This window comes from Xenopus laevis, chromosome 1L (assembly GCF_017654675.1).
Source record: "Xenopus laevis strain J_2021 chromosome 1L, Xenopus_laevis_v10.1, whole genome shotgun sequence".
In the NCBI taxonomy this organism is placed as follows: domain Eukaryota; kingdom Metazoa; phylum Chordata; class Amphibia; order Anura; family Pipidae; genus Xenopus; species Xenopus laevis.
Genome location: NC_054371.1, coordinates 147,179,598 through 147,207,588, shown reverse-complemented (window position 1 = coordinate 147,207,588; position 27,991 = coordinate 147,179,598). Strand labels below are relative to the sequence as shown.

The 27,991-nt window shown below is 35.9% G+C and overlaps 1 protein-coding gene across 1 annotated transcript; it reads left to right on the top strand.

Annotated features, from left to right (window-relative positions):
- Nucleotides 1-27: 27 nt before the first annotated feature.
- On the top strand, nt 28-24,659 carry hsd17b3.L (hydroxysteroid (17-beta) dehydrogenase 3 L homeolog). Its single transcript, XM_018259182.2, has 11 exons — nt 28-235; nt 9,814-9,860; nt 11,300-11,375; nt 11,930-12,037; nt 16,340-16,407; nt 17,537-17,572; nt 18,086-18,120; nt 20,323-20,404; nt 21,158-21,223; nt 24,176-24,325; nt 24,459-24,659. The coding sequence occupies exons 1-11, from the start codon at nt 94-96 to the stop codon at nt 24,561-24,563; spliced, it is 915 nt and encodes a 304-aa protein (XP_018114671.1). The 5' UTR covers nt 28-93; the 3' UTR covers nt 24,564-24,659.
- Nucleotides 24,660-27,991: the final 3,332 nt, after the last annotated feature.

Here is a 27,991-nt window from a genome sequence, read left to right as displayed (position 1 = left end):
CTTAACTAGGGAATACACTCACCAATAAGTAACTGCAGTGAGCGAGAGGCTAAATAACAGACCGGACCTTGCTAATCCCTGGATTTCTTTGTCATGGAGCAATTTCTCTTTGTAGTGGGATTTATTACTTGTCTCTACATCACAATCAGGTTTTTTGGATTTCTAATGTATCTGTTTCAACACCTTTGGGGAGTTTTGCCTCAGTCTTTCTTTCAATCAATGGGAGAATGGGCAGGTAAAATTGTGACTGCATGCATAAATGTTCTGTGTCAAAAACCATAATATTTGTACGGTTGTTATCTCTTAAGCAAATAGCTGAGATTTGAAATGCAGAAATTGCATCATCTGTCAGTATTATTGCATAGAACTGCACACATAGGGGATTATATATTAAAGGTTGAGCTGTGTTTTTCCTGAAAAAATTTAGTTTTTCAGTAAAAACTCAATTTTTTTTGGGATAAAAAAAATTCAAAGTTATTCATATTATTCCCCGAAGCTGCAAAAATACCAAATCCAAAAGGTCATGTCAATGGCAGAGGTCCCTTGAACCATTTGAAGATGTTTTTAGCCTTCGTAATTTTTTACATTCAGTTTTTTTCATAAATAAGCAAACAATTCAAGCTGTGAGTTTATTCGAGGTAGAAAAAAACCACACAAACCTCAAAAACTCGACCTTTGATAAATAACCCCCGTAATGTACAGGAAATTCAATGTCTCGCCCTGCAATCATGAAATATTTTTTTTAAAAACAATTCAGTTATTTGTAAAGTAAATGAGTACTTTGTAGATGTTTAACGTTTCCCATTCAAAAAAAGAATGTCTATATTTTGTGTGGTGAGGTCACTACTAGGACACCTGGGAATGTCCAGGATGGTGGTAAAGTCCAGGACGGAGCTTATTTATGTCCCAGATTCCTAACAGAGTGGTTCCGGGACTGCTAGTCCAGCCCAGGTGTTTTGAGTTTTCCTGAGGTATCTCAGGTGGTTAATTAAAAAAAAAAGGCAGCTCAAGTCAGAGTGGAGAGTTCCTGGCTGGGGAAAATTCACAGGAAAGCTGCCTGTGTGAGAGGGATTGAAATCACCAAAAGGTTTGGGGATTTTGTATATTCCTGTATGTTCTCTGTTTTGGGGAGACAGGCGGTAGGCCTTCTCCTGGAAAACTGACCTGTATTAGTTAGAAGCCCATTAAGTGGCAAGGATTTTATTTTGTTTTGTTTTGTTTATTTTTGCTGCAAGAGACAATAAACTGCAAAAAAGAGACTACACTCTCATGAGTGGTGCTTGTGCTGTGGGCTGTGTTACCCCAGGAAAACTGATCCCAGCTACCCAAACCCTTACATTTGTTATTGCTTTTTTTTGCTATCTCTTTAAAACCTATAATCCTTTTGTTATGCTAGAATGCTCAAATGTTATAGCGTAAGAAACTTGTGTTAAAGGAAAAGGTTTATAGAAGTGTTTTGCCAAAACAAGTAAAATATTCATACGGGGAGAAAACACAATTTCTACTCTCAAACTGCTATAAGAAAAAAAAAATGTAGGCATGGAGATCCATTATATAGGCAGTTAACATTGTAAACTAATTTGAAAAAAGAAACTTAACCTAGGTCTGCTTCTGTTTCCCTTTTAAAGATGGTATCTGTTTTTTGTATGTTGAAATACATGCTGTACTGAAACATTTTTAATGATTTTAAAGATATTTGTAATTATAACTGCTATTGAAATCAGTGCCATTCTATTCTTTGTTTTGGTTTCTACTATGTAGCTAAAGCCCACTGGTAAGTAAGGTGGACTTCTGCTACAATATTTCAAGAGACAGAACCAGCAGTGCAGAAAGGGACAAATACAGTTTTTAATTGTAATTACATTCAAAATCCATTGAAATTGAATAGTGGAAATCAATATTAAGTAACATTTTATTATTTTGTGTATATCCCAGTTTTATAGGTACAACATAACTGAACTAGAAATTTTTGGCCAGCACTACTGCAGCTAAACAGGACCAGGACGAGTTAGGTGGGCACCCCATTCTCATAAGTTGGGCAACCCATTCTCATAAGTATGCTTTTCCACCTCCTCCTAAGTGCATGTGTGTATGCAATAACGAGTGCAAAGTGAATGAATGTGGGGCCCAGAAAGTGCAGGGAATTGTTCATTTTGCCCGACCCTCCAGTGTCCAAACTAGGGGAGTGTATGCAGAAGAGGTATGTGTGCCGCACCCCTCCCACCACCACTGTTGTGTCCTAGGCACATGCCTCTTCTGCCTACCCCTAGTTCTGGCCCTGGGGGCACAGTGCAGCAACAGGGGAAGCAGGACCTGTTTTGGTCTGTGTCCTAACCTGTGCATCTAAATGAGACATGTATCTCACCTCTAATGAATACAGTGTTGCCAAACATAGGCAGCAATGTATTTATTGCAGGGCCAGAACTAAGGGTACGGAAAAGAGTTATGTGCCTAAGGTGCAACAGAAATGAATGGGAATGTAGAGAAAGTGTGGGGGGGGGGTGTCTGACATAGTCATTGGCACAAGGGTGTACTGTAATTGTAGGTTTTGTAAATGGGTTTTATAGTTAAAAGGCTTTGTTATAACAGGTCATTTTCAAACCACAAGTGCAGAGTGCATTATGCATTTTTGTACACAATCCCCATGTTTTTTACCCACAATGCAGCATTCCCCCCCATAAGTCCAGCGCATTTGTGGTTGCAATGGGAGATGCACCTTATCCAATTAAAAATCTTGCTACCAAAATAATGTTTGCATTATGAAAAAACCTAACCTGACTCTCTATAGAAGTGCTTTATGAATTCAGGCTGCTGCATGATACAGTAAAAAAGAACAACACGGTTTCAGTGCTCCAAATGACCTCCAGGTCCCAGAATAGGGCATTTTGAATAAAACTACTATCATAATAATGGGGTCAGTTTCTCTTGAATATTTCCATTGAGGAAACAAAAGTAAAAAACGGTTTGATCTATCTGCATGTAATGGTGTTTTTTTTACATAGTTTTTTTTTTTGTGTGCAGTTTTTAATAACTTTGAGTTAGAAGTTCCTTCTTTCTGTTTTGGGATTTGATGGTTTTTTTTAAATTGTTTCAGTAGTGTAATGGTTTTACCCTTCACCTACTTGGCTACTGCCTTTAGCATGAAATGTTTGCAGTGAAAACTAAATTTTGCATCCCCTGATTTTAAGTTTTCCGACATTTTAAAAGTTTTTGTGGTCCGTCAATTTTATATTGCCTTTCAATAGTTGCTTTTACTTGATCTTACATAATGTTTTCCTGGATTTTACACCAACATTTTTTTTTGTCCTCCATGAAGGTTATTAGTAAAATGAAGAGGTTTAAAATACTAACCAGATGCATATTTTGCCATAGTTCTGTAAATAGTCAAGTCCAATTAGTCTGCAGCTCATACAGTCCTGCACAGTTCACTTATTGCTTTACTTATTGTACATGTGACAGAGAGGCCTTGCACATCCCCCGCAATAGTATAACATTAATACTTCACGGATTCTGACTGCTTTAATACATTTCACGGATTCTTTGTTTTCCTGGCCCTTAAAAGATAAGATGGGGGCTCTACTGTATATTATTTGTATTCATCTCTCTCAAAGATATTGGGCCAGATTCAATTCAGGGATGCAATTCAATTCAGAAAAACGTATCTCATGGTTTTATCACTTGAAACCTCTATTGACGTCAATGGGAAAAAATCTGGAACTGAATTTGGAGAAAAGTTTTCTCCTTGAATTGAATCTCACCCGTGATTTTTCACAAGACAAAACATGAGAACTTTTTTTTCTCACTGAATTGCATCTGACCCTTTTGTCTCTTTTGGGACAGATAGAATTTGAAGGAGTGAATGTCTAGTACCATCACTGAAGGGACTGCCTAGGATGCTATAGGTATATCTTCTGTATGATACAGATGTGTATTGCATTGGTATTGCAGGATAGCTGGGGACCAAGTCTTAAGGGAAATGATATCATTTTGAGATGTCTGAAAATAGCAATTGTGGCCTAAAGGATCACATATATATTTTTTTCTACTGTATCTGCTGTAATACTTTCTAGGGTAAATTAGGGGGTTATTTACTAAAAGTCGAATTTATCTGATATTTTTATTAAACCCAGTAACATAGCTAGAAAAACCCAAATTGTATGAATTTTTTGGATTTAACATTTGAATCACTAGATTATTTTGAGTTATGGCCCAAAAAACCCACATTATTCAGATTATAAAACAACCCAGCACAGACCACAACCCCGAATTTTTCAGATTATTGTACAAAACTCAGCACAGACCACGATATATTAAATTTGTAAAATGGTCATCTGCCATTGACTTCTACGTGACCTTGGCAGGTTTGAGATGCTGAATTTTCAGGTTTGGACTTTTTGCAGCTTCGGGATATAATACATTTTGAAAAAATTTCTTGAAAAAAGTTTTTTTTTTTTCCCATGAAAATTTCGAGTTTTTGCCCAAATACTCCAACCAGAAAAAAATGTGGTTTAGTTAATAACCCCTTTAATGTCAGGCAAATTTGATTCCACCAGTCTTAAAGTGGACCTGTCACCCAGACACAAACATCTGTATAAGTCCTTTTCAAATTAAACATGAAATCCAATTTCTATTTTTTATTAAGCATTCATAGCTGTTGTAAGCTCATTTAAAAATCTCCGCTGTCAATCAAATATTGTCTGTCCCTCCTCTATGACATGGGCATAGAGGCGGGGCAGACAATTATTTTCACTTTCCATTCAGCACTTACTAGATGTCACTGCTCTCCACACATTCCCTGTTCTCTTTACCATTTAATTGAGTAACCAGGACATGGGGATGGACATCGGTCCCCCATTCTGGTGCACAAACAAGATTCTGAGATGATTCAAGGCTTGTCTTAATAACAGTGTCCACAAAATAGCTCCTACCTGCTTGCTATAATTATGAATTCCCAGACTGAAGGAAACAAGATTCAAATCATTTATACAGTGAAATTAAAGTTCATTTTGCTTGACTAATGTGATAAAATAGGATTTTGAATAATTGTTTTGGGTGACGGGTATCTTTTAAATACAAATCCTGCTTCACTTGCATGGGTGAAAAATACATTTTGACCCAATTGAGACTTTGTAATTATTTAGGTAAATAAGGAGATCACAGCATGGTTATAGTCCTCCCTATATACAACGCAAAAGCCCATTAGGACTGCAGACCTTTGCCAATAAAAAAATAAATGTAGTGGGGGAATGTAATTAATGTTGTAGTGTTCATTTATTACATTAAGGATAATAACAGTCTATAGTAGTAGTAGATTTGGTTGAAAGCTTACATGCATATGCATGATACTGTCCCTTGGTACATAATGAAATGAAAAGAGAAGGAGGGGGGGAAGCTGAAAGTAGGTTATTGTTGCACAAAAGAGCTCAATATAACATTATAAATGTTAACCAAGGGAACATTAATGAACCAGAAGCCAAAGCAAATGTTTTCACGAGGCATATACATTTTATATTTAAATGCCTAATACAGTGTAGTATAATTTTAATATTACTAGGGGGCAGATTTGTAAAAAAATTCGAAGTAATTTTTTTGGATACTTCGACCATAGAGTAGGATACTACAACTTCGAATTCGTTTCGAAGTAAAATCGTTCAAATATTTGACCATTCGATAATCGAAGTACTGTCTCTTTAAAAAAACTTCGACTTCAAATTAAACCTGCCGAAGTGCTATGTTAGCCTATGGGGACCTTCTAGAGCATTTTTCGAAGTTTTTGGAAGTTGAAGTAAAATCGATCGATGAAATCGATTGAACTATTTTATTTCGACCGCAGGATACCCCAAAAAAGTATTTCAATTTCGATGGTCGAATTTCGAAGTATTTTTAACTTCGAAATTCGACCCTTGATAAATCTGCCCCTAGGTGTTTTGTTATGAAAGTGTTATACAGTGTTTATAATCAGTATAGCTTTACTTTTTAAAGGATTAGATCTCAACTGGAAATATTTTAGAATCCTATTACAGTCAATTCGAGATCTTAAAGGGCAAGAGTATGATAAAGCTCAAAATTAGAATTTGAATTCAAATTAAAACTCGAATCAAGTTTGGATAATTCAAATTTGAGAGTTTTGAAAAGAATTCTAAAATTCGAATTCAAATTTTCACTTCGACCCTTAATAAATCTACCCCTAAGTTCGCCCAGGAGAAGTAACCCATAGCAGCCTGTTTGCATTTAAACAGGTGACCAGTAAATGCTACCTGCTGATTGGTTACTGCTCCTGGGCAAACAGAGCCTTTTATAGCATAACCCTAATGTATTTCAGCTGTGCTACTTACACACCTGACTACACTTTCTATTGAGTCTTATGGCAACGTTTATTTCTGTTGCTGCTCCTAGACAGGCTCATTCTTTTGTTTGCTGACAGCCTGTAAAAGGTCTGTCATTTATTTTAGCATAATGCACGGATCAGAGGATTCTTTTTTTTTTCTTGTAATTGGTTAGATTTATGCAGTTGTCGTTGTGGAACAGAATAACTGATTCAACTGCAGAAAATATTAACTAATTGAAATGTATCTATTCTAATTTATGTATCTATTTAGGATGGAAATAATACAAAGGAGGGCTTTGCTTTTCCAGGCCTATGTATTTAGACTGGCCATATACATACCAATATAATCCATTAATCACCTTGGTATGTGTATGGCAGCCCCTCCTAGTGCAGGCAGCATAGCACTTGCTAGTGGCATTTCTGCTGAAAAATAGTGTTGTTTCCCCCAAATGATCAGCCTGCACCTCTGGTGTGGGAAACAATTTTAACATAGTTGCCCTTTAGACTTGCTGTCTTTATGCCACTTTGTTCTCTAAATAGGCGATAAAAGAGAAACGCAGAATGCCGATTTTATTTTATGCCTAAGAGACTCAACTCATCATTTGCAAGTTGTAAAATAATTGTTTTCACTGATTTTATTTTATTACTGTTCGTGGAATAGTACAATGTTTTAATTAGCAAAATATGCCAAACAAAGTAGCCGTTGAAGCCAAAATATGGTTTACCAATGTTCTTTTTTTTTTTTTTTTTAACAAAATTAACTCTAAGGAAATAATGAAAGACAATAACAATGAAAATAGGGCCATTTGATAGTATTAAGGGAAAATGTTTAGGAAGCCTTATGTGGCTTTTGGGTAAAAAGCCATTTTTAAAAATAGAAGTACATTTTTTAATGAACACAAAATAAAAGAGTACACAGAACAAATAGACTTAGGGGCAGATTTATCAAGGGTCGAAGTGAAAATTCTAAGAAAAATAATTAGAATTTTGAACTATTTTTGTGTTCTTCGACTATCGAATAGGCCAAAATTTGATTTGAATTTGAGAAAAATTAGAATATCGAGATTTATCATGTACTGTCTTTTTAAAACTTCGACCATTCGCCATCTAAAACCTGCCGAATTGCTGTTTTAGCCTATGGGGTCCTCCTAGAACATAATTGGAGTCATTTGGTGGACTTTGAAAAATCAAAGTTTTCTGGGGCAAATACTTCTTCGATCGAACGACCTAAAACTTCTATTCGAACTATTCGAATACAGCGTATTCACCCGAAGTCAATTTTTTTTTTTAAAGACTCATATTTCAAAGTTATGGGAGTTCAAAAAAAACTCCCATTTTGAAATTCGACACTTGATAAATCTACCCCTCAGAGTCTGGCTCAGTACTCTTTGCTTTACTTGTGATTTATTCAACAGACTTTCTTTCCTCATTTTATAATTCAGGTATGGGATCTGTTATCCAGAATGTTTTGGACCTGGGGTTTTCCATATAACAGATCTTTCTGTAGTTTGGATCTTCATACACTTAAGTCTACTAAAAACTATTAAAACATTACATAGGAATGTTTTGCCTCTAATAAGGATTAATTATATCTCATTTTGGATCAAGTACAAGGTACTGTTTTATTAATACTGTTTATTTTCCAAAATTTGCGATAAAATGGAGTCTGTTTTCCAGTAATTCTGAGCTTTCTTGAACGAGCTTACAAAGGTTACATGCTACATGTTAAAAGGAAGAAGCAAGGTCACTTTTCCATAGAGCTTGCAATTTAAGGGGCAGATTTATCAAAATTCAAAAATGCATTTCTATTCCAAGAAAAAATTTGGAGAAAATTTGCAATTGTGAATATACTCAAGAATATTTTCGAAAACATAAATGGTTCGTGATTTGTCAAAAAAGGAAATCTTTGTGAGAAAACTTGGCACATAAAAACTGATGAGTTTCCGTTGAAGTCAATGGGAATTTTCTCTAAAGATTTCTACAACTTCATGGTTTTTATTTTTTTCACTTTATAAAAATAATCCAGATTTTCAGCCTCATTGAAAATGAATGGAACAATGTGATTATTGTTTGCGTACAGCAAATACCACTTTGTCTGAATTTTTTTTTTTAAATATTACTGAGATTGAGAAAAGATGCAGTCAAATTTTTTTATTCCCATCATTTTTTTTTCTTAAACACAAAAATTGAAATATCTACCTTTATGTGTATATAGGTGGCCAGTCATGCTCATCATCCAAGCTTATGTCATCCAACTGAAAAGTGCCTGAAATGACCCCCTGACGCAGCTTTTTGGACAGTTAAATAGCCTCCCATGTGTAATCAAGTATTCAGTTAACAGCAAATGTGATATCTATGGTGCAGCCATACTGTAGTACAATAATTCCGACTCTGCATCGATTCTATATGCTGGGGGGGTTGCCTATTAAGATATGCCACACCACATTTACGTGGGAGGATCAAAGTTACAGGCACTGAAAGAGTGGAATTATATATATATATATATATATATATATATATATATATATATATATATATATATATATATATATATATATATATATATATATATATATATATATATATATATATATCTATATCTCTATATCTCTATATATCTATATCTCTATATATATATATCTCTATATATATATATATCTCTATATATATATATATCTCTATATATATATATATCTCTATATATATATATATCTCTATATATATATATATATATATATATCTATATATATATATATCTATATATATCTATATATATATATATATATATATATCTATATATATATATATATCTATATATATATATATATATATCTATATATATATATATATATATATATATATATATATCTATATATATATATATATATATCTATATATATATATATATATATATATCTATATATATCTATATATATATATATATATATATATATATATATATATATATATATTTCTATCTATATATATATTTCTATCTATATATATATTTCTATCTATATATATATTTCTATCTATATATATATTTCTATCTATATATATATTTCTATCTATATATATATTTCTATCTATCTATATATTTCTATCTATCTATATATTTCTATCTATCTATCTATCTATCTATCTATCTATCTCTATATATATATATATATATATATATATATATTATAAATAGAGTTTTGTTTCAAGAAATGTATGTGTTTTCACCCTGCCAACATTGCATTTTTTTCCTGGTTCAGCCACTGTCCTGCTTTGGTTATGTGACTTTCAATTCAAAAATCAGGTTATTGAGGCATGAATACAAATTACTGTTGTTATACTAGTATTCAAGACAATAAATAAGTATTTGCAGCATACCTCACTTAGACCTTAATAATTGAGCAGCCACACATTTTTGGATCTATGTTTTTAAAGGGGTGGCACAGATATTAAGATATGATCCATAAAAATATATTTATTTTTTTCAGTTGTCACTGGTGCTGGAGATGGTATTGGCAAGGCATATTCAACTGAGGTAAGAGAAATTAAAGAATGTATTGCATTTAAATGGTCAAATGTAATGTTTATGAGAGTTCTAATGAACAAAAAATTGTTTAATATGCAAAAAAATGGCACTAATCACCATTTCTCTGAGTATGCCATAGCACAGGTATGGGATCAGTTTTCCAGAAAACCATTATCCAGAAAGTTCTGAATTATGGGAAGACTGTCTCCAATAGACTCCATGTTATCCAAATAATCCAAATAATAATAAAACAGTACCTTGCATTTGATCTCACCTAAGATATAATTAATCCTTATTGGAAGTAAAACTAGTCTATTGGGTTTATTTAATGTTTACATGATTTTCTACTAGCCTTAAGGTATGAAGAGTCAAATTACAGAAAGATCTGTTATCTGGAAAACCCCAGGTCCCAAGCATTCTGGATAACAGTTTCCATACCTGTATTTATCCCTGATGTAGTGCTGTGTTCAGTTCCAGAAGCACTAAGATTTGCACCTGGAATTGAACGGCATGCATGTAGACCATAGTCATCAACATGCACACAAGTCAGTAGGTGGCCATGTGATGGGCCACAGTTCTGCTGGTAGATTTTGGGCATTATATTGGTTTATTGCCAATGAGAGAATTTGACGTCAATTGAACAATGAAGCTCAGAAAACAGGATTCTTTTGCACGAATATAATATAAAGCTATAAAGAGGAACACAATGATTTTGCAGCTTTTGACCCTAAGGGGCCGATTCACTAAGGGTCGAATTTCGAAGTTAAAAATACTTCGAAATTCGACCCTCGGATTGAAATCCTTCGACTTCGAATATCGAAGTCGAAGGATTTAGCGCTAATCCTGCGATTGATCGATCGAAGGATTTTCCGTTCGATCGAACGATTAAATCCTTCGAATCGAACGATTCGAAGGATTTTAATCCAACGATCGAAGGAAAATCCTTCGATCAAAAAATCACAGGCAAGCCTATGGGGACCTTCCCCATAGGCTAACATTGACTTCGGTAGCTTTTAGCTGCCGAAGTAGGGGGTCGAAGTTTTTTTTAAAGGGGAAGTACTTCGACTATCGAATGGTCGAATAGTCGAACGATTTTTCGTTCGATTCGTTCGATTTCGTTCGAATTCGAACGAATTTAACCAATTCGATGGTCGAAGTACCCAAAAAATACTTCGAAATTCGAAGTATTTTTCATTCGAATCCTTCACTCGAGCTTAGTGAATCAGCCCCTAAGTGACTAATTTCACAAATAATGATTGGTAGTACAATAATGAAGTCCGCTAAAATATATATTTTATATACAAATATATAAACAACATTTCTCATTTTAGCAATGCCAATAATTATTGGTTATTGTATTGAAATTACACTAAAAGAAAGATTAAGTTAATTGAGAATTATGTTTATCTATGTGTCATGCTCCAACCAAAATACTATTTCTTTTGTAGCTTGCAAATCATGGGATGAATATTGTAATGATCAGCCGAACACTCGAGAAAATGCAGGCAGTTGCTCTGGATATTGGTATATTTCCATTTTGTTTGCAGTGTCATTATTGTATTAGTATAGGGGTAGATGCCAGCCCTTTCTCAGTTAGCTGAACCCCAGTAGTTTAGACACAAGAACGGTGTTGTTGAAGGGTGGTAAAAACACTTTTCATTTGTTTACAGAGCTAAGGATTCACATTAATACAATTGCTAATAGAATGGGGTTCCATGGACACTGTTTGCATCATATACATAAATAAAGTCTGGTTTATTTACTGTATATTAAAAATAGTAAATAAATTGAATTGTATTTCTACTCACGTATCTTTTACATAGTGCTCATGTCCTGGGGAGTATTGACTGGTTCATGTTCTCTGGTCCACTATATTTTACTGTTCTCTGATTTCATAGTAACAGTATCAATATCGTTAAAACAAAAAAGGTATGTGTAAAGTCAGTGAACTGAGAAGTCAGCAGAAAATACTGTATTACTTTTCCTTTCTTACAAGAACAAGGGTATATGGTGAATTTCCAGTAAAAAAAAATGATATATTACATTTTTATATATTTTTTGTTTATATTTATCAACAGAACAGTCTACTGGAAAAAATGTCAAGATTATTCAGGCTGATTTCACAAAAGACAATATATATGAACATATTGAAGAAAGTCTGAAAGGTTTGAAGATAGGAATTCTAGGTAAGAAGTTATTTACATTCTATATATGATACAAAGTAGGGTATTCATCTAGAGGCAGATTTATCAAGGGTCGAATTTCGGATTCATGTGAGTTTTTTTTAAACTTTAATAAATTCGATTTTCCTAGAAATTCGATTGGGGGTTATTTATTAAAAAAATGAATATGTAAAACTTGATTAAGTTTATCAACCTGAAAACTCGAATTCGAATCTAATTCGACCAAACTCGAATCGAGTTTTTTCTCTGAAAAAAACTCAAATGTCAGGAAGGCTACAGGAAGGTCTCTGGACCTCTCCTATTGACTTATACATGAATTCAGCCGTTTTTAGCTGGTGAATAGTCAAATTAAAATTCTGAAAGGGCCAGAGTTTGATAAATCTCGAAAATCAATTTGGAGTTTTTTAAAAATTTTTAAAAAAAGTTTGGATAATTCACTAGTCGAAATAATTTGAAAATTTAAATTTTCAATTCGACCCTTAGTAAACCTGCCCCCTAGTGTTGTAAAACATCTACTTATGAATAGAGAAAATTTAATTACATTAGTAATATATATATATATTCTGAAACACCTGACTTCAATGGGTAGTTCACCTTAATAAAAGTAGCCTTCTTTACAAGGGAGTTATTTATTAAATCTCAAATTTTTTTGGTCGTGCCTTTTGGGGCAAAACTCAAATTTTTTGAGATTTGTTATACCCCAATGCTGCAAAAATGGGAATGGGTGAGGCACCTATCCCAATTTGAAGTTATTGTGGTCTGTGTTGGGTTTAGCCCAGAAGTCTGACCTTTTTTAGGGTTTTCAGGCAAAAAGCAAATTCCTACCTAACCACCTTCACTGTGGTGGGAGTCTACCAGTTACAGGTGGCTCCATTACATAATCACAGAGGGGTTACCCCTTAAACCTTCTTAGGACACGGTCACACTCACTGTTTTCCATTCCTGAAGCCGGTAGTTCAGGAACTTCTAAGCATTTCACCAGCACCCATGATACCTCTTCACTTTCACTTGGTTGGCTGATTTCTATATGTCAGGCAAAGGGCTATAATGAAACCAAACTGGCATGCAACCTGCTTTTCTGTAGAAATCGAGCGATATCTTTCCTGCTTTGCAGAAGGAATTGAGCTATTCACTGTATTGGCATCCTCATAAAACATAGATATTAAACTCTCTTAATTTACTGTAGGTAGCAGTTTAAATGTTGTTGAAATTGATTGTACACATTTAACTACCTATATAATTTTTAATATCAAGTATTTGTATCTAAATATGAACATCCCCTTTTAATGCAGCACAGTTCCATAGGTGTCCACACAAAAGTCATGAAGGGGAAAAAGGGGGCAAAGCCATGAACCAAGAGCAACCTGTTTTAACATACTAAGTCTGTATACAGATACTAATGCCAGGTTTGTAGAAAATAAATTTAATAACAAAGCACAGAAAGTTGCTAACATCTCCTTGTGTAACTAGGGAGGCTGTTTAAGTGGAGATTATAAATCATGAGAATGTGTTGCACTTTAATAACACAATAATAGGTGATATAATTTGGAAGGAAAGGTTCCACCCCTATGCCCCAGTCCTTTTATTTATGGGGTCCCTAGTTCAATACCCATATCAAGTACTTGGGAATGCATGTAAGTCTATGACTCAGTGTTAATATATAATAAAACACACAAGGATACCTTTTTGTGCATAAATACATTTCTACTTGGATTTTTACACACCTGTTTCGAGAGTTTCTCATTGAGTACCTGCTATCAAACTAATGGTTGTTTCGGCTAGCAGAAAATAATTATTTTAGGTGCAGGAAAAAAAGCATGTTTCAGTACAAAATATTGGATCTGGCGGTCTTACAAGCAGGTATGCCCCCCTGTCAAAATACTATTCCTACATATAGAGATATATCTCTGTAAGAAAGTATCTGCTACAATACATAGTTAAGTTGATGGAAAAGACCAAAGTCTAATAGACCAAACCCCCAGTGCATATATATATATATATATGTATAGATCTATAGATCTATAGATCTATAGATCTATAGATCTATATATCTATATATCTATATCTCCTTAGATATTATGCTTGTTTGAGAAATCACCATTAATAAAATCAGCCATCACAAGATCACCCGGCAGTGCATTCCACAACCTCACTGTCCTCACTGTGAAGAACCATCAACGCTGCTTAAAATGAAAGTTCTTTTCCTTTAGTCTAGCAATAATGCCCCCTCGCAACCGTCTTTTCTCCAGAGAAAACAACCCCACTCATGACTACCTTCATAGTTTAAATCCTCCATCCCTTTTACCAGTTTAGCTGCACATCTCTGCACTCTCCCCAGCTCATTTATATCCTTCTTAAAGAGATTCTGTCATTGGTTTTATTTCTAAATTACACAGTTAACACTGCAAATAATTTTGCCTGGTCATGTGCTTTCTGAAAAAGACAGCACTTAATGATGAAACTGCTTTCGAACAGGCTATTGCTTCTTCTACTCAATGTAAATGAAGGAGTCTTGGTGGGACTTGGATTTTTACTAGCGCGTGCTTCTCATATCTACCAGGGAGGGAACTGTTATCATGTGTCAGTGAGCTGTTATCTTGTTAGATTACAATTGTTCTGCTGATGGGCAGCTGGGGGAAACGGAGGTGGATGACATCCCTCCAACTTGCAGTGTAACAGTAAAGAGTGTCTGAAGTTTATTAGAGCACAAGTCACATGAAACTAACATGTCTAGCCTCATGTCAGATTTCAGAAATAAAAAAATCAGTTTGTTCTTTTGAAAAATGGATTTCAGTACTGAAGTCTGCTGCAGCAACCCTATTAAAAGAGAACTAAAGCTTAACTAAAGAAATAGGCTAGAAATCTAAAATATGGCATTTTTAGCTAAAATCCTTTTTTAGAGATTAGTTCTCCTTTAACTGATGTGCTTTGAAAAAAAAATGCTTCCTGCCACAGAATCCCTTTAAGGATTGGAGCCCAAAACTGCACTGCAAAATTATGTTTCCATGCTGACGTTAATGCCCTTTAAAAAACAGTACTTTATTTGGTTCACTAAAAGAACATTTATATATTGTGACTCCTCTGGTAGTGAATTATAGGTGAAAGCTGGTGGTACTTCTATATCCATATAATATGCATTTAAACCAGTTGTAGCCAACAGTCCCACCTTGGTCCCATTACAGACATTACCAAAAGATAGCTAACAATACAGCAGAGAGCTATATAGCTACACTTCACAGACAGAATGATTTATAACTACACATTATTACATATCACCCAATACATTGTCCCTCGGGCTGCTGTTCAACTATAGCACTCACTACTCTCTTTAGCAAGGAGAGCTTTTTAAAATAACAAATAGGGGGGTACTTATACGGAACGCATTTTAGGACATCCTGCTGCGAAATACATCTCCTTCATGCGATGTCCTATGTTTTCGGAATGGTGCATCTGTTGCTTTTACCGTCAGTCATCGTCCAAATCTGCAATCGCACCTGCGTCCTCTACCCTTCATTCTCAGCCGTCATACGAACTGCGCCCTCAGTCTTCCCCCTCAGCCCTCCACCCTCGCTCACCACTTCAGAAAGTTATGAATAAGACTGTCGGCTGAAAAGAGAGATCTGCGGGGGAGTACTGAGCAGGGAGGGCGGAGGGACGAGGACTAAAAGGAAGAGGACTGAGGGCGGAAGGAAGAGGATTGAGGGTGGAGGATGGAGGATTGAGGGTGGAGGATGGAGGGCTGATGGCGGAGTTGGTAAGACTGAAGGTTGAGAAGGGAGGGTAGAGGACGGAGGTGCGATTGCAGATTTCAACGATGACTGACGGTAAAAGCAACCGATGCGCCATTCCAAAGACATAGGACATTGCACGAAGGAGAAGTATTTCGCTGCAGCATGTCCTAAAATGCGTTCCGTATACTTATCCTTCTTTAAATTTCAGCACCTGACCGAAATCTATTTAAAAATATTTAACCAAAAGCAGTCACTTATGTGACTATTCATGCCATGTTCCCTACTAGCAAAATAGAATCGCATTGTTTGCAGTTGTATGTGTGCTGATGGAGGATATGGTGGTCCTCTGGAATTCCACAAAATTCTGTGTGGTACGTTGCATAGAACACACAGGCTAAGGACCTAGTAAAAGTGGCACTAGATCACAATAGGAAAACTGATGATAAAAAATAAACATTACTGCATGTTTCAGTTCCCATGGTAAAGTATTAGGCTACAGTAGATGCTCCTAACTGGTTAATATTATTTACTTGGATTGCTTTTTAGAACTTTGTGCCCTTGTTTTTCTTTTTAGTTAACAATGTTGGAATGTTACATAATCCTGACCCATGCCGGTTTCTCTCTGGACCTGATAATGACAAGGTAGATCAATACAAGCTGTGATCTCATTAATGAGAAGAGAAACGTTTATCATTTGAGCTACTTTTCTTTAAACTCTTTTTAAAGCGATTGAGCAAACAGAAGTACAGTAGAATCCCAATTGTATGCACCCATGTTTTATATTTTCCCAGAATTAATGCAGCTTTTTAGTACAAGGCAAACATAAAATTGGGGTTCTACTGTGAAGTTCAGAGATGAACATACTATACTATAGTATGTTCATACTATAATTTGTTATATATATATATATATATATATATATATATATATATATATATATATATATACATACTATAATTTCCATTTGAAGCTTTCCAGCTAAACATAGTGAATTTTGTCATAGCAGTATATCAATATGAGCCAGATTAGGATGTTAGCAATGAGGAGTGGCTGTATGCTGGCATATCTGAAATTAACCAGGTGGCACTCAGACTTGATGTGGACTACCTTGTAGATCATAAATTTGAATATTATTGGTGAGAGTCTACCTTTGTGAAGACTTTGTTCTGAGAAAGCATTAAGGAAGAAGAGGGGGTGCGTTTCCTGTTTTTTACTTGATACTGTCTCATCCTACAAGTACAGGTATGGGACTGATTATTCAGATTGCTCGGACCTGAGGTTTTTCAGATACGGGATCTGTATTTCAATTTGAATCCTCGCGCTTTGTGTTGCCTCCAATAACAGTCAATTATATCTTACTTTGAATCAAATGAAACATACTGTTTTATTATTATTATTGGGAAAATGAAATAATGTTTAGAAATGTGAATTATTTGATTAAATAGAGTCTATGGGAGATGGTTTTCCTGTAATTCTGAGCTTTCTGGATACTAGGTTAATGAATAATGGATTCCCATACCTGTAGTTGTTTATATCAAATTATGCCAGCCTTAGGGCTAAAATACTAGGACTAGGTGTGTTTTTAGGTGTCCACAACTACCCATTGCTCTTCTCATAGAAGAAGCAACTCTGGGTGAGTAGTAGCAATTATGAAATTTAGTGAGCAACAGCCACTTTAGTGCCCTACTTAGTAAATACATAATGTAATCATGGTTATTGAAATTTTGGAACTCTCTTGTCTCAATTAATGTTCCTTTTTTTTTCTTAACAGAATGTAGTTAACTGCAATATCACTTCTACTATAAAGGTATGTATGTAGTGTCTAAAAAAACACAAGCTATAAAGAGCCAAGAGAAATAAACATGGATACATTTAGCAAATAAAAAATAAAATAAATTTCAATATTCAGTCTAGTAGAAAATGGATAAATACTGAAGCAGGACAGCAGTGAATACAACATACTGGTCTTTTGACAGTTGAATTTGAATGGGAAATGTGCTTCCAATGGCAGATTCTGCTTAGATTTATTCAACTGAAAAGAGAACACGAGTTCTGTAACACACACACAGCATATATAAACTATTCTCTGAATCTGCAAAGAATTTGTTTGAATACTTTTGTAATAAATCAGACACCAATAACAAGATCATATTGAGGCATCTGGAATGTTCCTGATAGGCCACTTGTGTCAGCAAGACCTCGTAGTTTGTAATCCCATATTAAAAAAATATGCATTAAGTTGTTATGTTAGTTGTTTCTTTGACATCCAAAAAAAAAAGTATTTTATCTCTTATTAACATACTTTTTTTTATTTCTTTAGATGACAAGAATTATATTACAGCAAATGGAAAAAAGGTACATTATTTAAATAATATCCACTTCATTTGGAAGGTTTTACTAAAAAGAACAGTGCGTTTTCTCTGTTCTCACAGGGCATTGCTTATTGATTTTGTGACCACACTGATACACAGAAGAAGTTAAATGTAATTCTTAGGCATGGTGGCACAATCATTTCTGTGTTCTTATATATGCAGCCTCCTCTCATTCCCCTAAGTATAATTACTCAATTTGACTGTATGGTGCTCTGTAATTGTCCTTTGTATCAAAGTTCTATTGGGTATTCTTGAGCCACTAACATTGGGAGGGGGCAGAAATTTGGACATAGACATTTGTATAAACTGAGCTGTAACTAAAAAGGCCACTTACATACAGGGTGGTTCATGTAGTTTTGTCATGCAAAATGATCCATATTGCCATTCCATTCACTTGAATTGTATTTTCTTCAATTATTATTCAGAAAATCCCCTGGCCTGCAGTGCACCATGCAAGGCATTCACAATTCAAGTGAATGAAGGAGCATCTTGCAGCGTTTTTCTGCCCGTCTGCTGAGCTGGAACGCTCCATGGGGCAGATTTATTAAAGGGTGAAATGACTAACACTGGCGAAACTTCGCCAGTGTTTTGTCTTTTAGGCACTTTGCCAATTTACTAATGGGCGCAGGCATAACTTCACTAGCGAAAGAGACAGACGCTTGCGATTATTCACGCTCTATCGGCAGGTGAATTTTTGCTCTGGCGAATGGACGTTACTCCGCAAATTCACTAAGATGCGGATTTTATGGAATGTTACCTCTTTCGCAAGACTTGCCTTCGCCAGCTCAGACCAGGCTAAGTGCATTGGAGTGCATAGATGTTCCTCAATTTGTAGTGGAAAAGTTTTCTAAGTCCCAAAAACGCTGGAGTCTTTTTCTTCCATATACGTCCATGCAACTTTATAATTTCCCGTTGTATGCAAATTAGCGAACGCTAGGGCATCTTCGGTTTGGTTGCCTAAGTAATGCTAGCAAAACTTCGCCATAGTTCTGCGCCCTTGATGCAAACTTCAAATTTACTAACCGGCGAAAATTCGCCAGCGACCGCTTCAGAGCCATTGCAACACTTTGCCAGGCGTAAATTCTATAGGACATCGCTAATTTACTAAAATGCAAAGTTGCGTCCAGGGCACTGAACGCTGTAGAAGTTTCATTAGTGTTACTTCGGCAATCAAACTGAAGATGCGATAGCGTTGGCTAATTTGCGTACAGTGGGAAATTATAAAGTTGCATGGACGTAAATACATTACATAACAGGGAACCTTAATAAAGAAAATGAAGAAAATAGTTGTTATAATGCCCTACACATGAGCCCACTGTATAATCTGTGTTCCATATGTTAGAAAATGTATGGGGGAACCCGGTTATCCAAAAGAAAATTTAAGGACTTTTGCAGGCTATCACTCTGAAAAAAGGAAAAACGCCAGCGTTTTTTGGGACACGTATGCACTCCAATGCACTTTGTCTGGTCTGAGCTGGCGGAGGCAAGTATGGCAAAGAGGTAACGTTCAGTAAAATCTGCATCTTGGTGAATTGGCGCAGTAAGGTCCATTCGCCAGGGCGAAAATTCGACTGGTGATAGAGTGTGAATGATCGCTAGCGTCTGTCTACGAAGTTACGCTTGCGTCCGTTAGTAAATCGGCAAAGTACCTGAAAGACGTAATGCTGGCGAAGTTTCGTCAGTGTTAGTCACTTTGCCCTTTAGTAAATCTGCCCCTTCAAATTTTAGTAAATTAGCCTTGTCCTCGCGAATTTATGCCTGGCGAAGTGTTGCGATGGCTGCGTCGCCGGGGAATTTTAGCTGGTTAGTAAATTTGCCCCACGGGTTGATGCTCTAAAAGGCCCAGTTACTACATAAAAATATTGAATAGCAACTACATATTAGGCCTGTTAATGCTAAATTGTATAAAATAGGACACAGCTGTCTGTAACATCATCATACAAAAACTATTTCTGGTAAATGCCTTGATTGTGGAAATTGAAGATGTGAAACATCTGTAACTCTGATACTGGCCAGTTTATAAGGTGAACTTTCAGTTTCAGCGTATCTAAGCAATAATGCCACATAAATTGTCCACACAAATTGCACTTATCCACTTCTTTGACATGAGGGATTGCATTTTTCCACTTATTCACCATTTCTATAAATGAGCTTTTGGCTGATCTGTATATTTATTTTGTTTTAGAAAAATGGGGCTTATTCTGAACATCTCATCTGCAGTTGGGCGCTTCCCTTGTCCACTGTATGCTGTTTATTCCGCTTCCAAAGTAAGCTTTTATTTGCTACTTTTAGTAAACAAACCATAAGTTATTACTGTTATTTTAGTCAATTCTATAACAATTCCATGCAAACACCAAAAAGATTAAAAGCACAAGTTGATGACAAGAGGAAACTTAATTTAGATAGAAAAGACTTTGCTTAGTTCTGTGTATAAACCATTAAAAGAATATCATTATTTTCTGTAATTGTGACTGATAACTTTGTGACTGATAATTTCTCATCGCATTGGTGGTAAACTCAGCATACTGCAGGTGGCTCAAATCAGTGGCATAACTAGATGTTACCGGGCCACACAACGAAATAATTTGAGGGGCCCCCAAACTCTCCAAAGGTTGTCCTGTTTTACCAATATATATTAAAATTACTAATTAATTAGGGCCTCGTGAGGACCCTATACCTCCTGGGTCCCCCTGCAGCCGCAGGGTCTGCTTCCTCTGTAGTTACGCCCCGGCTCAAAACATTTTCTTTACATAAAATATTCTAAACAGGGTCCAAGTTCTTACTCAGATTTAAGTCCTCAACAGTTGTTACTCCAATGATTAAAAATTCAGCTTCCTTGAAAAAAAAATGAGCTGGAGGAAAATCAGATGTAATTTGGCCAAGTTGTTAGAATCCATCTGCATCTAAATCGAACAAACAATTGCTATTCAGAAGAATTTTGGATCCAGTGCATTCCTACTCAGTATAATAAGCTGTGCACCACTGTTTTGCATTTAACTGCATCTTTTCTTTTGTAATAGGCTTTTGTAACGACCTTCTCTAAAGCACTTCAAGCAGAGTATAAATCTAAAGGAATCATCATACAGGTACAATAACATTTTGGAAATATGTCAGCAATGGGTTATGGGTTTCAATGCAACGGTTTGATAGAGAAGAGATGATTCTTATATAACATATGTCTGTCACAATAAAAAAAATGCATGTACATCAGGGATGTCCAATCTGCTGTAGGAGACTATTGGAGGCATGCTGTAGCACTCTAGAGTATGAAATAACCCTAGTATGCAGAGTGATTCTTATTCCATCTAAAGGTGGCCATACACAGGGAGATCTGCTTGTTTGGCGATGTCGCCAAACAAGCAGATCTCTCCCCGATATGCCCACATGGATTTGGGTGATAGGCTGATCCCTAGGGCCCAACGATCGGATCAGAATGGAGGCCATATGGAGGGGCGGATAGCAGGACCGCATTAACGAATAGATGTGGCGGCAATCCAACAGGATTTTTTACACTGCCCGATCGACATCTGGCTGACTTTCGATCAGGGAAGCCCACACATGGGCCAATAAACTCAGTCCTTGGTGGAAAAGAGGATCTATACTATTAATGGACCTAATAACCCTACTGTGGAGTTTTCTGCAGCCGAAATATTTCAGTGACTCAACTTCCTTATTGTTCTGAGGGAAGAGAATAAACTAGGAAATATAAAGAGTGTGACCTGGTCTGGAAAGAATGAGATACAAAGGTAAGGGCAGATTGTTGAGGAGAAAAAAGCAGGAGTAGGTCTGTGCTATCATCAGACAAAACAAAATTCAGGTGCATGATATAGATAGCAAAAAGGTGGCAGTTAAGGTCCAGAAAGATGTTAACAATAGAAAGATATTTACTGTTGTTTTTTTTAATTTGACAGGGCTCTCAAATAGTCTGTTAATAAATTGCTAAAACCAATAATATTACTAATATTCTAATTTAAATGACACTTAAAAAACACATAATTTGAACCATTGGAGGTTCATCTTGGATAAGGACAGCATTTCAACAAATATTGTCTCCACAAGGAGGATCATGAACCAGAGAAAAATGAAAAAGACATCAAGTTAAGGCCTTGAGGGAAGCAGGCAGACCTGGGCCAAGCCCCCATCTTGTGTGCCCATGACGAATGAACCTGCACGTGCATGTCAAGCAAAGGCACTAGAGCGTGAGGTTACTATCTTTAGCAGGGGTGGGATTGAGGGCCCTGTGGTGTTTATACAAATGGCCTGTAGATGTCACTGTGCCCAGACTTATACTGTGCATACTTCCTGTCAAAGCAGTTATCAGCAGCACACCGTAGATTTGAACCAACATGAAATTTATTGTATCAAAACATTTCAAACAGGGCAACGTTTCGGGCCACCCGGGCCCTTTATCAAGCCTAGTGTTACAGTTCCCACATCCATATATAAAGGATGGGGGGGGTGGAAAAAAAGACCACTCCATCTTCCTGTGACATCATCAGTGTTATCTATTTAACCCATGATGGTCAAAGTTATAAAAATCAGTCCATCTCAGCGAAGTCCATAAAATGTCTCTCGTTTGTCTAGTGCTCACCATCACTATGGGGCAGATTTACCTAGGGTCGAATATCAAGGGTTAATTAACCCTCGATATTCGACTGGGAATTAAAATCCTTCGACTTCGAAGTCGAAGGATTTTTGCGCTAATAGTTCGATCGAACGATTTGAAGGATTTTAATCCAACGATCGAAAGATTATCCTTCGACCAAAAAATGGTGACCTTCCCCATAGGCTAACATTGAGTTCGGTAGCTTTTAGGTGGCGAACTAGGGGGTCGAAGTTTTTTCTTAAAGAGACAGTACTTAGACTATCGAATGGTCGAATAGTTGAACGATTTTTAGTTCTAATCCTTCAATTCGAAGTCGAAGATTGAAGTAGCCCATTCGATGGTCGAAGTAGCCCAAAAATCTGTTTGAAATTCGAAGTTTTTTTACTTTGAATCCTTCACTCGAGCATGGTGAATGGGCCCCTATGTGTACACTTAATATATTCAGTGAATAAAGAGTACTGTGAATAAAAGTTGAAAAAAATAAAAATAAAAGACCAATTGCAATAAAATTTTATAATAGTGAACTCTTGAAAAAACTTGTGGAAAATCTTTGATAAAAGGAGAAAAAGGAGAAAAAGGAGAAAAAGGTTGTTGCTTTACATAAAAAGTCACATATTAAATGCTTTTCAGCTAATTTTGCAAAATATACCCCAATATATTGTAAGAAAATAACATTGTTCCCCAATAGGTTTTGCAGAAAATACATAGTATATTTGAACAGCATAATATTTATCACCTGAGGCGCACTCAATATCCATTCCGCATACCGCACTCAGCACATACCTGAGATACATAATGATATGCCTGGAAATGATGTCAGTGTCTGTTATCAGTAACCTTGAAAAAAGGGGAAAAAAATTTAATTTTCTAGTATACAATCACAATCTCATATTAAATACAGGATACATACTTCTACCTAACATGGAAGGCGTATACTCTCTATTTAGGCCCCAGGGCCAAATGGTGTCTAATTTATGGATCCACATCATCTCAAGCTTCTTGAGCAAAAGCAATCTATTCCCACCCCTTCTTGGTTCTTCTACTGAATCAATTACTTGAAATTTTAGCTGACTTATGGAGTGCCTGGCTGTGTGGAAGCGTAAAGGGACTGGTAATGCTGTTATACTGTGCATACTTCCTGACAGCTTAAAAGTGAAAGTTACTGTTGTGTAATGGCTGCATGAGAGCCTGCTAATAAAGCACAGTTATACTCTACTCATCCTCGGCTAGTCAAAACATAACAGGCCCGGAACAGATGTAGGGAGACTGAAGAGGTACATGCCCATCCCCCCACTTTTTCACCCTTATTCTGGCCCTGGAAGCAGAAATAAATGACATAGAGCATGGAATAAAGACAATTTCTTAATGATGTTGGTACTAGTTTTGTGGAATTTAAATCAAGGTACTTAAAATGTTTCTATTCCTCCAACAGGCAATCACACCTTATGGTGTTTCCACTCCAATGACAAGAAATGCAAGGACAAATGCCATAACTAAATGTCCAATTGACTTTGTTAGGCAGTCATTAAATTGTGTTACCATTGGCGATGAGACCTTTGGCTGCTTTGCACATGCAGTTCTGGTAAATCTATGTTTTCTATTTGCAAGTGGGTAAATTCTGAGAAGGGGACTTCCTAAATACTGACAATGCTCTAACATATAGATTCATATGAATCTAGCCAATAATTTCAATTGCTTTCCCTTTCTCTCCATAGGGCTGCATCATGGACTGTATTCCTTTGTGGGTGATCCACAGTACTGCAGTACAAGATAAGTTCCTGCATTGGTTTAATAGAAAAGAAAATTTGAAAAAAATTTAAGAGATTTGTCTAAATAATTTGGGCCATATTTATATACCTATACAAGGGGTAGTTCACCTTTAAGTTATGTTATGGAATGACCAGTTCTTAGCAACTTTCCAATTAGTCTTCATGCTTTATTTTGTATAGTTTTTAATTATGTGCCTTCTTCTTCTGACTCTTTCCAGCTTTCAAATGGTGGTCATTTACCCTGACAGCCAAAAAAAGCTATTGCTCTGTGAGGCTCAAATTTTATTTATATTGTTACGGTTATTACTTATCTTTTTATTTAGCCCCTTCCCTTAATCTCCAGTCTCTTACAACTGACTGGCTGCTTGGTGCTACAATTCCAAACTGGAAAGTTGATGAACAAAAAGCTAAATAACGGAAAAACCACAAACACACAAATAGTGTCAGAATAGCGCACTCTAGATCATATGATAAGTTCAGTTAAGGTAAATAACCCCTTTTAACTTTGCATATAAATGAAACCCTGTACACTCCCCTCAGAACAAGCCTCATTATTTTGCAGAGTAAGATGTGCATATTGGCTGGGATTTGTTTCAAACTGTGTAATAGAAAGTCTGTAATATACTCTAAACATGCATTTTTATTATATTCTGCAGTTTAAACACAATATTGATCTAAAAACATGGCCATGTGCTTATGTAAGTTACTAGCGCTTGCAGCACTTCAGCAAAAGGAAGAACGTTACCAGTTTTATTATTATTATCTCTCATTTACATAGTGCTTACACATTTACAAGGTGCTTTACTGAAAAAATACATCAATCACTTCAGTTCCAGACCCTGCGGAGCTTACAATCTAAGGTCTCTTTTGTGTTCTCCACTTACAGAATCAATGAGAATTGTGCTTGATCTATTGCACTTTTTTTGTCACACTATTTTTATCGTACGGCTATGCAAACAAGGTTTTAATATAATTCAAATACCAATGGCCTGATTCAATTGCTTATGTCTTTTATTCAGTTCCAAATTGTCCCATATACTTATACTAAGTTTCCATGAGATACACCATGAGATAAGTTTCTGACCCTTTGGTTCAGATTCAATTTGATGAGAAAAGCTTAGCTCACATAAAAACTCCAATGAAGTTTTAATCAAATGAAATATGGCCCATTGTGTTCTGGGTTCCTAGACTGAATATTCCAACTCTTTATAGTGGACTATATTATACTATAAAAAGTACATTCTGTTAAACCAACTGACCCATTATTGGTGTTTAGGCCTGGTCTCATCAGTCAGTTCCATGACGGGAATTCATTTCTGTGGGATTCTTTTGCCTGGCAATTTTTCAAATCTTGCTACCCCAACAGACAAATGGCAGCTAACTTGTACAACCTAGCAAATACAACTTTGTGTGTTTTAAATAGCATTAATAAAACCATACTATACCTGACTGCGATGGTAATGAAAAGGACACACAAGACCCCCCTTAGTAGAAGATCATTCCACAGTGTTTCTGCATACATTGTGCACATTTTTGGAAAGTCTTGTGTATATTGGTGCTATACTCTGGCTTCATACACTGTTTTTTGATATTTGTAATCTGTCATAATACTTTGTTGTTTCTATGTATAAATACAAATAAAATCACAAGTTGCTTCACGGATTAAACTGTTTTGTTTTTGGTGTGCGGTTCAGCTGCTTAATTAGTTAAATATACAGAAATCTAGAGTAAGTTATGACAAGCCAGAGGCAGATATTAACACATGTGCTATAAAATCCACTGCACTGCACATTAAATATTCTTTTGGTGTTTTACTTCCTTCACTGCCACTTTCATTGCTGTAAGGCAGGGGTCCCCAACCTTTTTTGGCCCGGGAACCCATGGGAGGGACCGGGAGGGGGTCGGATGTGGCCCAATTTGGGAGCACCGGTGTCCAATTCGGCACGCTGGCATTCAATTTGGCCCAGTTCTGGCCCGACAGTTGGGGACCGGTGCTGTAAAGTATCAAATCTCTTCCAGTGACAAGAAAACAACTTTAAGAACTAAATCCCAGTTTATTCAGTATTGGTAGTGCCTGCCTCTTATACTGTATAGTACTTCTAAATTGCTGCTTTACACACAGGGGCTGCTATTTACATTGCAACACACAAATCTCAAGATATGACAACAAGGTGGGGGGATATATTTATTATTATTTGATAAATGTTTATAATTAAATACATAGTAGGTTAAATTGTGCACTCGCAAGCCTTCTTTAAAAGAAAGAAAAGTCTTCTGACATTTGGTCAGATAAAGTGACTTTCTCTCTTGCACCCCAAGTGGGTTAAGGGAGGTGTCTAGCAGAGCATAATTGCGTTGTCTTCAATAAAGGGGCATATTGCAGTGGTAAAGTGCTGCGTAAGGCAAGGTTCAAGCCATACCTCATGGCAAAAACATCTCTGAAAACAAGACAGATAAGTACACTGTATGCAGAACACGCTGCTGCTTTGTGTAATACTGCCGAGAAAGCAAAATGAATCCAAGAACAACATGCTCAGAGATATGCACTTGACTGGTAATAAAGCTTGTGAAATAGATACAGGGAGTGGTAAAATAATAAACGCTATACATCCTTGTAAGGTTGTGGGATATAAAATATTTAAAATTACAATCATTCCTATTGCTGCATAAATGATATTGCCATATAATGTAACATTTGCATTAGTAACACTTTAAGAAGACACATTTTAATTTCCATTGGGTTTATAATAATATGTCTAGCCAAAAAAATAACCCCAAAAAAATTTGGGGTTATTTATTAAAGCCCAAATTTTTCTGATCGGGCTTTTAAAGGGAAAAAGTCAATATTTTTAGGGAAATAAAACTCGAGATTTATTATACCCCAAAGCCGCTAAAAGTCAGAATCTGAAAATACTCCATCTCAAACCTGTCAAGGTCCTGTAGAAGTAGATGGCAGATGCCCCTTTTTCAATTTGAATATATTGTGGTCTGCGCTGGGTTTTGTACAATAATTGTGGTTTTTGGGCAATAACCTGAATAAATTGATCAATTTGGGGGTCAAATCCAAAATATTTGTACGATTCAAGTTTTTGCTTGATTTTATCGAGACTTTTCCCAAACGGAATTTTTTGAGTTATTTTATTAATAAATTAAGTAAAATAGTGGATGGGAGTTTGGTCGAGTTTGCTTTATTGAAATTATGAGACATTTTTTTTTAGCAAATTACCCTCTTAGTGTAGGTATGTTGTAGAACTGAAATATCTTCTTCCTTTGTGAAACTCTATGCCCCCCACAGATAGGTTATAAGAACACCCAAAAAAACAAATCTATTGGTGAGAAAAGTGGGGCAGTTTTAAGGACACAAACCCAAACACTTTTTTACATAACCAAAAATGAACTGCTTAAAGTTACTGTTTTACACTGTGTAGCAGTATTAGGAGGGCCGCTGATGGCTCACCTGAGCATGCTCGCTGTCCTGA